The sequence below is a fragment of the Oncorhynchus masou genome, chromosome 14 (genome assembly GCF_036934945.1).
Source record: "Oncorhynchus masou masou isolate Uvic2021 chromosome 14, UVic_Omas_1.1, whole genome shotgun sequence".
NCBI classification, from domain to species: domain Eukaryota; kingdom Metazoa; phylum Chordata; class Actinopteri; order Salmoniformes; family Salmonidae; genus Oncorhynchus; species Oncorhynchus masou.
In genome coordinates this window covers 26,413,199-26,426,098 of record NC_088225.1, presented here as the reverse complement: position 1 = coordinate 26,426,098, position 12,900 = coordinate 26,413,199, and the positions used below count along the sequence as shown (strand labels likewise).

The following is a 12,900-nucleotide window of genomic DNA, read 5'->3' as shown; positions in this document are numbered from 1 at the left end:
CCTCCTCCTCTTTCTATAGGCGCTGCAATGAAGCAAAGACGGGATGTATGGCAAGTTATCTTGTTCCCTAGTGGCCATTGACTAGTTGGGACTGTGGCTTGTACAGTTGTTTTTATACATAATAAACAGAATGGGAGTTGGACGTCATCCCTGTGGCACACCTTTATTCACAGTTATCACTGAGGCTGAGGTGGAGTGGCAAACTCTGTATCACACAGGCCTTTAGCCTGATCTGCCCAACAACAGGCCTGTATCTTAATCCACACACACCATCACCATTACCCTCCTGCTCTGCTGTCTGCATACAGGCCTCTCAGATAGTCAGTTACTGGTCTCTTGCAGTTCTCATTTCTCTTTCTCTCTTAAAGCTCAGACAGATTTTTGGACCACAAGATGAGTTCTTCTGTATTTCTCTCTCTCTCTGGTCTCATAGCTCGGCATATTTGCATGTCAGTTCTGAAGCCTCCAAGCTCGATGGTCTTCTCCGACTGCCATCTCTCTCTCTTGGGAAAGGAATGAACAAATATGCTGTTTTAGTTTTTCTTCTGAGGGTGTTGAATATTTCAGTTTAGCATTTTCTCTCTTTTATATGCTCCCTCTTTTTTCAGGGTGGGCCTTTGATGTGTCTGTGGATTCGTTATCATTCTGTTTGCATGAGCTCAGACACACGCACACACACACACTGCCTGGCATATGCTGGACCAGACCAGATGTGTCCATATACAGATTCCACATGTTTGTGTGTGTGTGTGTGTGTCGACCCTGCAGTCAGACACTCCACCCACATGTAGTACATTACATTGAGGACATTCAGTGCACTCATGATGATTAAAGTACAGAACAGCTCATTGATTGAGTTGGCCTGGACTGGCCTGGACAGCATGCTATACTACCATTCTTCAGTAATCACAAAGGACTTCTCTTTCTCAATCAGCTTCATAGTAGTAGAAGACAAACTGGTAACTGGTTTATCCTGACTGGCTGTGTCCCATTATGAAGGTGGAGGGCTCTGTAACGGAGGGTGTGTGCTTGAGGGGAGACATTGTGTGTGAGCACGTGTATGGGTGTATGTGCCCGTGTATGGGTGTGTGTGATGCATACAGTATGTGTGTATGTGCCCGTGTATGGGTGTATGTGCCCGTGTATGTGTGTATGTGCCCGTGTATGGGTGTGTGTGATGCATACAGTATGTGTGTATGTGCCCGTGTATGGGTGTATGTGATGCATACAGTATGTGTGTATGTGCCCGTGTATGTGCCCATGTATGTGATGCATACAGTATGTGTGTATGTGTATGGGTGTGTGTGTGTGAGGCATACAGTATGTGCCCGTGTATGTGCCCATGTATGTGATGCATACAGTATGTGTGTATGTGTATGGGTGTGTGTGTGTGAGGCATACAGTATGTGCACGTGTATGGGAGTGTGAGGCATACAGTATGTGTGCATGTGTATGGGTGTGTGTGAGGCATACAGTATGTGTGTATGTGTATGGGTGTGTGTGTGTGAGGCATACAGTATGTGCACGTGTATGGGAGTGTGAGGCATACAGTATGTGTGCATGTGTATGGGTGTGTGTGAGGCATACAGTATGTGTGTATGTGCACTTGTATGGGTGTGTGTGAGGCAAGGCGTCATGTGGTTTCAGAGGTCTGGAAAAAGACGGGAGCCCTGGAGCCTCCTGTCTGGCATGCGGCTAGGAGGAAGCCCTGTCATCCTTAAGACACTCACACTCTTCCTCTTCCTCTCGTTTCCCCTCTTTTTATCCCTTTAAGATGGCGGGATGAGAGGATGGCACATCTCTAATTTGATTCCTCTCTCCTTCCACTTCTCTGACCAGAAGCCATTTAAAGCCGTGGGCCACCGAGGAGCTGGCATCCGCCTCTTTCTTCTCCTCCTTCTCCTTCTCTCCGCCAGGCCTCCCTCCATCTTCTCTCTGCCCTCTCATCTCACCCCTTTCTCTGTGATTGATGGTGACTGACTGACTGCTGCTCCCTGTCTCACACACTCCCAGATACATATTTAGGCACACACACACACACACACACACACACACACACACACACACACACACACACACACACACACACACACACACACACACACACATATGGTCACACTCACTTCCTCAGATGGCCTCATGCGTTCATCTATATACAAATGTCAAGTGTTAAATACATGCTTATTACACACACGCACACTTTCATACGCACACACTCACAGTCACACAAACAAACAGGCTCGGAGTGACAACACTCTTCTCATGCTCACAACACACCCAACTTCTGTCTTCCTCTTTATTTGAAAGTTTCGAAGAAGTTAATCCTGCTATTTCTGTCACTTCCTTTCCTTCTCAGTGTTTACCTCTCTCTTTTCTTCCCGTCTTTTCAGCGCGACTTGACTTCACATCCTTTTGTGTCTGGCTGCTTTGCACAGCACCCTGAAGCCAGTCATATTGCCTGCCTGATTAATAATTACAGAGTACACAACGGCGGGGGAAAAACCATTTCTGCCATCTTTGATGTCCGACATGAGAGAGACCAAAATTACAAAGAGACAGAGGAACGCTATAAAGAGGAGGAAAAAATGTCTTCTTTGACTATTTTCTTTCTTTTTTTGTTGCCTCCTTTTCCCCCGTTGTTGTTGTTATTATTATCTTACTGTCTGGTGGTGCGGTAAATTAGGAAGGCAGTGGTGAGGGAAGAAATAATGTTTCTCCTTTTCTGTCTGTTCTTTTCCCAAAACATTACAAGACACACATCTACACACACTTGTGTGAGTGTCTGGCAGTGACCAATGACTCATCTTCACTCTGAGCATTAGACATAGACCTCGTCCCAATGGCACCCTGTTCCCTACACACTGCACTACTTTAGACCACACACTTCCCCTGTCCCCTATCTTTCCTATCTCGTCAACACAGAGAGTGGAGGCTGGATGTCAAACAGACAGTGATCAAACCAAGACAATGCCGATGACTGCAGGCCCGTCTCAGTCACACACACACACACACACACACACACACACACACACACACACACTAGACATGTTCTGACAGCAGGTTTGACAGCTGCGGTGTATCATTCAGCGTGATCCTGACTTGAAGACTGTCTCTGCTCTGACAGCTCTTTATGCTGGGACTCCCTATATTGTTGACACACACACACCCCCATACACAAAGCCCTTGTGTACTGAGCTATCACTACAACCATCACTTATGCTACACAACCATTAAAGGTTTGAACTGAGAAGTGATGGACAGCAGAGTGTTTTACGGTGAACAAAATCAATCATATTACAGAGAAAATAACTCCTTGTATGTTTATGTATCACTTTTTCTTGCAGTGCGGTAGCAGAGAAAACTTGGGTGACTGGAGTCTGACCATTTTATGAGCTTACCTCTGACACCACCTATTATATAGGATGGATGGCTGGAAGCTTGGCCCCAGGGATGTATTGGGCCATTCGCGCAACCCTCTGTAGTCCCTTACGGTCAGATGCCGAGCAGTTGCCATACCTGGACGGTGTTGCAACCGGTCATGATGCTCTCGATGGTGCACCTTTTAGAAACTTTTGAGAATCTGGGGACCCATGCCAAATCTTTTCAGTCTCCTGAGGGGGGAAATGTTTTGTTGTGCCCTCTTCACGACTGTCTTGGTATGTTGGGACCATGATAGTTTGTTGGTGATGTGGACACCAAGGATTTTGAAACTCTCGGCCCGCTCCACTACAGCCCCATCGATGTTAATGGGGGCCTGTTCGGTCCACCTTTTCCTGTAATCTGTGATCAGCTCCTTTGTCTTGCTCACATTGAGGGGGAGGTTGTTGTCCTGCCAGTTCTCTGACCTTCCTATAGGCCGTCTCATCGATGTCGGTGATCAGGCCTACCACTGTTGTGTCGTCATCAAGCTTAATGATGGTGTTGGAGTCGTGTTTGGCCACACAGTCGTGGGTGATCAGGGAATACAGGAGGGGACTAAGTACACACCCCTGAGGGGCCCCAGTGTTAAAGATCAGCATGTTAGACGTGTTGTTGCCTACTCTTACCACCTGAGGGCGGCCCGTCAGGAAGTCCAGGATCCAGTTGCAGAGGGAAGTGTTTAGTCCCAGAGTCCTTAGCTTAGTGATGAGCTTCTTGGGCACAATGGTGTTGAACGCTGAGCTGTAGTCAATGAACAGCATTCTCACATAGGTGTTCCTTTTGTCCAGGTGAGAAAGGGCAGTGTGGAGTGTGATTGAGATTGCGTCATCTGTGGAACTGTTGGGGCAGTATGCGAATTGGAGTGGGTCTAGGGTATCCGGGAGGATGCTGTTGATGTGAGCCATGACCAGCCTTTCAAAGCACTTCATGGCGACCGACGTGAGTGCCACGGCGCGGTGATCAAATCAAATGTATTTATATAGCCCTTCTTACATCAGCTGATATCTCAAAGTGCTGTACATAAACCCAGCCTAAAACTCCAAACAGCAAGCAATGCAGGCGTAGAAGCACGGTGGCTAGGGAAAACTCCCTAGAAAGGCCAAAACCTAGGAAGAAACCTAGAGAGGAACCAGGCTATGAGGGGTGGCCAGTCCTCTTCTGGCTGTGCCGGGTGGAGATTATAACAGAACATGGCCAAGATGTTCCAATGTTCATAAATGACCAGCAGGGTCAAGTAATAAAAGTCACAGTCGTTGTCAATGGTGCAACAAGTCAGCACCTCAGGAGTAGATGTCAGTTGGCTCTTCATAGCCGATCATTAAGAGTATCTCTACAGCTCCTGCTGTTTCTAGAGAGTTGAAAACAGCAGGTCTGTGACAGGTAGCACGTCCGGTGAACAGGTCAGGATTCCATAGCCGCAGGCAGAACAGTTGAAACTGGAGCAGCAGCATGGCCAGGTGGACTGGAGACAGCAAGGAGTCTTCACGCCAGGTAGTCCTGAGGCATGGTTCTAGGACTCAGGTCCTCTAAGAGAAAGAGAGAATTAGAGAGAGCATACTTACGTAATCATTTAGGCAGGTTACCTTCGCTTCCTTGGGCACAGGGACTATGGTGGTCTGCTTGTGTATGTGTTAATGTGTGTATGTGTTTCAGGGAGAAGGAGGAGCAGCTGGGACGTGAGAGGGAGTGTCAGCGGCAGCAGACCCAGCAGGCAGAGAATGCTCTGGAACACTTTAAGAAGCAAGTAGAGATCCGCTCAGAGAAGACCTACGCTAACATGAAACTACAGGTAACATGCTGATAATACTACATGAAACTACAGGTAACATGTTGATAATACTGCATTAAACTACAGGTAACATGCTGATAATACTACATGAAACTACAGGTAACATGCTGGTAATACTACATGAAACTACAGGTAACATGCTGGTAATACTACATGAAACTACAGGTAACATACTGATACTACTAAACTCAGCAAAAAAAGAAACGTCCTCTCACTGTCAACTGCGTTTATTTTCAGCAAACTTAACATGTGTAAATATTTGTATGAACATAACAAGATTCAACAATTGAGACATAAACTGAACAGGTTCTACAGACATGTGACTAACAGAAATAGAATAATGTGTCCCTGACCAAAGGCGGTTCAAAAGTAACAGTATCTGGTGTGGCCATCAGCTGCATTAAGTACTGCAGTGCATCTCCTCCTCATGGACTGCACCAGATTTGCCAACTCTTGCTGTGAGATGTTACCTCACTCTTCCACCAAGGCACCTGCAAGTTCCCGGACATTTCGGGGGGGGAAAAGCCCTAGCCCTCACCCTCCGATCCAACAGGTCCCAGACGTGGTAAATGGGGATTGGATTTTTTGGGGATTTTTACAAATTATCTTTGAAAGACAGGGTCCTGAAAAGGGGACGTTTTGCAGTGTCCTTCCAGTTGTCTGTTTAATGCAGTGTCCTTCCAGTTGTCTGTTTAGTGCAGTGTCCTTCCAGTTGTCTGTTTAGTGCAGTGTCCTTCCAGTTGTCTGTTTAGTGCAGTGTCCTTCCAGTTGTCTGTTTAGTGCAGTGTCCTTCCAGTTGTCTGTTTAGTGCAGTGTCCTTCCAGATGTCTGTTTAGTTTAGTGTCAGTGTCCTTCCAGATGTCTGTTTAGTGCAGTGTCCTTCCAGATGTCTGTTTAGTGCAGTGTCCTTCCAGATTCTGTCTGTTTAGTGCAGTGTCCTTCCAGATGTCTGTTTAGTGCAGTGTCCTTCCAGATGTCTGTTTAGTGCAGTGTCCTTCCAGATGTCTGTTTAGTGCAGTGTCCTTCCAGATGTCTGTTTAGTGCAGTGTCCTTCCAGTTGTCTGTTTAGTGCAGTGTCCTTCCAGTTGTCTGTTTAGTGCAGTGTCTGTTTAGTGCTTCCAGTTGTCTGTTTAGATGTCTGTGTCCTTCCAGTTGTGTAGGTTTTTAGTTTAGTGTGTCCTTCCAGTTGTCTGTTTCCAGTAGTGTCTGTTTATTACAGTGTCCTTCCAGTTGTCTGTTTAGTGCAGTGTCCTTCCAGTTGTCTGTTTAGTGCAGTGTCCTTCCAGTTGTCTGTTTAGTGCAGTGTCCTTCCAGTTGTCTGTTTAGTGCAGTGTCATTCCAGTTCTTAGGTTTAGTGCAGTGTCCTTCCAGATGTCTGTTTAGTGCAGTGTCCTTCCAGATGTCTGTTTAGTGCAGTGTCCTTCCAGATGTCTGTTTAGTGCAGTGTCCTTCCAGTTGTCTGTTTAGTGCAGTGTCCTTCCAGATGTCTGTTTAGTGCAGTGTCCTTCCAGATGTCTGTTTAGTGCAGTGTCCTTCCAGATGTCTGTTTAGTGCAGTGTCCTTCCAGATGTCTGTTTAGTGCAGTGTCCTTCCAGTTGTCTGTTTAATGCAGTGTCCTTCCAGTTGTCTGTTTAGTGCAGTGTCCTTCCAGGGTTCTGTTTAGTGCTGTGTCCATTCCAATTGTAGGTTTAGTTTAGTGTCCTTCCAGTTGTCTGTTTATTACAGTGTCCTTCCAGTTGTCTGTTTAGTGCAGTGTCCTTCCAGTTGTTGGAGTGATATATGTTTCTGATGTTGTCTTTGTAGTGTTTCCTTTGTCCGCCAAGGGCTCGCTGACTTTCCTTCAACTGGAAGTACATGATCTGTTTCAGGAGGCGTGAGTTGGGCATCCGGATCACACAACCTGTCCAATTAGAGTTGGGGTTGTAATATATATATATTTAATTTTATTTAACCTTTATTTAACTAGGCAAGTCAGTTTAGAACAAATTCTTATTTACAATGACGACCTAGGAACAGTGGGTTAACTGCCTTGTTCAGGGGCAGAACGACAGATTTGTCAGCTCGGGGATTGGATCCATCAACCTTTTGTTTACTGGCCCAACGCTCTAACGACCAGTAGTGGTGATGCTGTTTATTCTGGCCTCCTCCAGCACGCTGGTGTTGGTCGTCAGCTTTAGACCAGGAGTTTAGTTTACATACACATAGATACATGCACATCTCTTCCATCGTCTCTGACCCTAGCGTGCCCTCTCACACACTTCCCCTGTCCCCTCTCTTTCCTATCTCGTCAACACAGAGAGTGGAGGCTGGATGACAAACAGACAGTGATCAAACCAAGACAATGCCGATGACTGCAGGCCCGTCTCACTCACACACACACACACACACACACACACACACACACACACACACACACACACACACACACACACACACACACACACACACACACACACACACACACACACCTCTGACACAGCCTGGTCACAGATGCACAGGGGCGCCATGCTGGCTGCACACAGATTCCTCTGTCTCTCATTCTCTCCCTCTCTTTCTCTCTCCTTGCTCTCTCTCGTTCATGCTTTGTCTTTCCCTCTCTCTCACAGCTGGTTTAAACATGTTCCTTTTAGGGCCCTCTATTTGTGATCAGCTGTATTATCTTCACAGAGTGCTAGGTGGTAAAATATGAGAAATGCATAGAATGATTCTATGTTCCCATAAGTTGAAATCCCACTGTGTGATTTTTACAGCCAGTTCTTATCATTTTAATGAACAATTTGAAGTGGCCTGAGTTAACAATCCTACAGTGTTTAGTTCTATCACTAAAGCCCTTGACTTTGACGTGTGTGTGTGTGTGTGTGTGTGTGTGTGTGTGTGTGTGTGTGTGTGTGTGTGTGTGTGTGTGTGTGTGTGTGTGTGTGTGTGTGTGAGACGTGTATATGTGGAGTGGGCCGGGTGGTGTATATGTGTGGGCCGGGTGGTGTATATGGGGGGGCCGGGTGGTGTATATGTGGAGTGGGCCGGGTGGTGTATATGTGGGGTGGGCCGGGTGGTGTATATGTGGAGTGGGCCGGGTGGTGTATATGTGGAGTGGGCCGGGTGGTGTATATGTGGAGTGGGCCGGGTGGTATATATGTGGAGTGGGCCGGGTGGTATATATGTGGAGTGGGCCGGGTGGTATATATGTGGAGTGGGCCGGGTGGTATATATGTGGAGTGGGCCGGGTGGTGTATATGTGGAGTGGGCCGGGTGGTGTATATGTGGAGTGGGCCGGGTGGTGTATATGTGGAGTGGGCCGGGTGGTATATATGTGGAGTGGGCCAGGTGGTATTGATGTTAGATGCCGTCACAGAGGACGCGTCTCTAAACAGTGGAGTGATGGAGTAATTAGTCTATTTCACTGGGCCGCTGTTCAACACTTGGCAGAATGTGGGCTGTGGATTATTGAGAGATAACTAATCGATGCAGACATAGCTGTAAACAAAATGAGAGAGAACTACAGAGTGTGAGCACTTATGGGCAGAGTGTGTGTGGGCTTCATTGACAAAGCACGTGTTACATTGTGAACAGTGGAGATGTTCTGTGCTAATTAGTATGTTATTGTAGGCCTTTAACATGGTATTTATTGGCATGGTGTGGGTGGGAATATCATAGAATAGACATACAGTGGGCCTAACTGACAGCACCATGGGCAGTCACACTCCTCTTCCCCCTATCCTTATCCCTCCTTTTACTCTCCTCCTCCTCTCCCCAGCGATCCCCTGGACTCCCGATCTTCCATCTCTCTCTACCCTCGTCTCACATCAAAGTCATGAGAGAGCATCAATCTTCTCTGCATCCTCCCCCCTCTACATCCATCTCTCTACATCTCTTTCTATCTCCATTTCGTCCTATCTTTAAGAATATAATAAAGCATCTTAAGTCTGTCCTGTCTGTCTGTCTTCTGTCTGTCTGTCTGTCTGTCTGTCTGTCTGTCTGTCTCTCTCTCTCTCTCTCTCTTTTCTCTCTTTCTGTCTCTCTCGCTCTCTCTGTCTCTCTCGCTCTCTCTTTCTCGCTCTCTCTGTCTCTCTCTCTCGCTCCCTCTGTCTCTCTCGCTCTCTCTCTCTCCCTCCCTCACTCCCTCCCTCCCTCTCCCTCTCTCTCTCGCTCTCTCTGTCTCTCTCTCTCTCGCTCGCTCTCTCTCTCTCTCTCGCTCCCTCTGGCTCTCTCTCTCTCTGTCTCTGTCTGTCTCTCTTTCTGTCTCTCTTTCTGTCTCTCTCTCTTTCTGTCTCTCTCTTTCTGTCTCTCTCTCTGTCTCTCTCTCTCTCTGTCTCTCCCTCCCTCTCTCTCTGTCTCTCTTTCTGTCTCTCTCTGTCTCTCTCTCCCTCCCTCTCTTTCTCTCTGTCTCCCTCTCTCTCTCTGTCTCTCTCTCTGTCTCTCTGTCTCTCTCTCTGTCTCTTTCTGTCTCTCTGTCTCTCTGTCTTTTTCTGTCTCTCTCTTTCTCGCTCTCTCTGTCTCTCTCTCTCGCTCCCTCTGTCTCTCTCGCTCTCTCTCTCTCCCTCCCTCCTCCCTCCCTCCCTCTCTCTCTCGCTCTCTCTGTCTCTCTCTCTCTCGCTCTCTCTCTCTCTCTCTCGCTCCCTCTGGCTCTATCTCTCTCTCGCTCTCTCTTGCTCTCTTTCTCTGTCTCTCTCTCTGTTGCTCTCTCTCTCTCTGTCTATCTTTCTGTCTCTCTTGCTCTCTCTATCTCTCTCTTGCTCTCTCTTGCTCTCTCTCTGTCTCTCTCTCTCTCTGTCTCTCTGTCTCTCTCGCTCCCTGTCTCTCGCTCTCTCTTTCTCTCGCTCTCTGTCTCTCTGTCTCTCTCTCTTGCTCTCTGTCTCTCGCTCTCACTCTCTCTCTCTCTCTCTCTCTCTCTTTGTGAGTGTTATGTTGGTGTTAAACTGTATTGATAGGGTTGTGTCTAAATTGATTACTGCTCATGTTAAAAGCTTTCACTCCGCTGGATGCCGTTTAAAGAAAATTGTCTGTCCTATTGTGAGTGTAGAATATAAAGACACACAGCACCATGCGGAACAGAAACTGTCGCTGCAGTTCAAAGGATGTTTTCACATAATAACAGGATTAATCACAACATATTGCCATAGTGCCATTCTCTCACCTGTCTGTAGATGAGTCATTGGGAAAGATCCCATCTCTCCGACTCTATGTAAATGGACAGTTGTCTGTGCCAGGATGTCACCTCTCATTACTTTCTCCATAGATTTCTCTCGCTCTCTCTGAGCATGGAACATATGTTGCTATTGTCATTGAGAAACACAGAGTGATCTTTCTCTCCCTCCTGTAGATGGATAAGGTGGAGGAGGATCTGACCCGCTCCAAGTCCCTAAGAGAGAAACAGGCCAAGGAGTTCTCCTACCAAGTGGAGGAGCTCAAACAGAAATACGAACAGCAGGTCAGTGGGAGAGAGGAGAGAGGGGGACTTGATACTGTTATGTTTTTGCCCAAAAATGTCTTGTTTAAACTTTAAGCATTTCCTACAATTTTGGGATTAATTAATTGAATATGTATTTGTGTATTTGAATACGGGGACATTCTGACATCATTCTCTACATGAGCCATGTGTATTGCCTCATCACAAAAGACACAGATGATATTCAACAGATATTTGTAGTCTTAATCAACTATTAAACCCCCAACGGAAATACAATCTGTGTTCAGCTCATACCGTCGTCTTATCTTCCAGCCCCATCAGTTTCCTCTGATTAGAAATCTCCAAACCATTTTCCTTTTCTATTGAAATCTAACTCGCTGATATAAAGTCTACTTTTATGAGGAGGAAATTGAATTAACCAACTGGAATGTCCATTATCTGGTGGAAATGTTGGGATTGTATGAAGAATTGGAGAAAGCTTGAAGGCATCTTAACACAAACCACACCCCTTTATTGCTGTTTAGTTTAGCCTCTTTAGAATCATGAAGTTAAAACCTCTACGGGATCGGTGTCCCCCCAGCAGGACGGTTGAGCTAATGTGATTAGAATGACGTTGTAAATAACAAGAACATTTCCCATGACATAGACATGTCTTATTTTGGCAGCAAGCTTACATTCTTGTTAATCTAACGACGCTATCCAATTTACAGTAGCTATTACAGTGAAAAAATACCATGCTACTGTTTGAGGAGAGTGAACAAAAAAAACAACTAATCACAGCAACTGGTTTGATACATTCACCTCTGAAGGTAAATAATGTACTTACATTCAGTAATCTTGCTCTGATTTGTCATCCTGAGGGTCCCAGAGATAAAATGTAGCATAGTTTTGTTTGATAAAATCTATTTTTATACTCAAAAGTAGGAACTGAGTTCTACGTTTTAAACCCCTGCTGTGTCTGCCGCCCCCCATCTAGATGTGTAAAGGTTAGTAGGGGAGCTAATTACCATCATTTATGACCTTCCTGGGAGTGTGTAAACACATTTTTTTATTAACAATATAATTTTTGTATGTTCTCTATAGTTATGTACTTCAAAATGTATCAATTGACCAATTCGGCACATTTGGGCAGACTTGATACACCATTTTTAACATAAATGCAATGATTCATTGGATCAGTCTAAAACATGGCATGCTGCCATCTAATGGCCACAATCTAAATTGCGCCTAGACTCCTAGGTGATATAATTTTGTATTTTTTTATTTTACCTTTATTTAACCCGCCAAGTCAGTTAAGAACAAATTCTTATTTTCAATGACGGCCTAGGAACAGTGAGTTAATTGCCTGTTCAGGGGCAGAATGACAGATTTGTACCTTGTCAGCTCGGGGGTTTGAACTTTCAACCTTCCGGTTACAAGTCCAATGCCCTGCCGCCCCATGCATTTCTCTTGCATTTCAAAGATGATGGAACAAAAAATTGGAAGCGCATGTTTTTTTCTTTGCATTCTCTTTTACCAGATCTAATGTGTTATATTCTCCAACATTAATTTCACAATTACACAAACTTCAAAGTGTTTCCTTTCAAATTGTATCAAGAACATGCATATCCTTGCTTCAGGTCCTGAGCTACAGGCAGTTAGATTTGGGTTTGTCATTTTAGGTGAAAAAAAGGGTCTGATCTGTTTAACTACCATGCAAAGGTGTGTCATTGGTTGGAACGACTAAACACACAGACCTTTACATGTGTACATAGCATACTGTACACTGAGTTTATAAAACATTAGGAACAGACCTAATATTGAGTTGCACCTTCTTTTGCCCTCAGAACAGCCTCAATTCGTCTGGTCATTGACTCTACAAGGTGTCAAAAGCTTTTCACAGGGATGCTGGTCCCTGTTGACTCCAATGCTCTCCACAGTTGTGTCAAGTTGGCTGGATGTCCTTTGGGTGGTGTACCATTCTTGATACACACAGGAAACTGTTGTGAGTGTGAAAAACCCAGCAGTGTTGCAGTTCTTGACACAAACCGGTGTGTCTGGCACCTACTACCATATCCTGTTCAAAGGCACTTAAATATTTTGTCTTGCCCATTCACCCTCTTAGTGACACACATACACAATCCATGTCTCAATTGTCTCAAAGCTCACAAATCCTTCTTTAACCTGTCACCTCCCCTTCATCTACATTGATTTGAAGTGGATTTAACAAGTTACATCAATAAGGGATCATAGCTTTCACCTGGATTCACCTGGTCAGTCTATGTCATGGAAATATCAGGTGTTT

The 12,900-nt window shown here is 45.6% G+C and overlaps 1 protein-coding gene across 1 annotated transcript in view; it reads left to right on the top strand.

The window, feature by feature from the left end:
* Window positions 1-12,900, top strand: part of cep112 (centrosomal protein 112) — a 236,846-nt gene that overhangs the window by 90,134 nt on the left and 133,812 nt on the right. Inside the window, exons 18-19 of the mRNA XM_064987051.1 lie at window positions 5,074-5,209; window positions 10,530-10,637. Coding sequence (XP_064843123.1) covers window positions 5,074-5,209; window positions 10,530-10,637 — 244 coding nt within the window. The remainder of the gene's footprint in view (window positions 1-5,073; window positions 5,210-10,529; window positions 10,638-12,900) is intronic.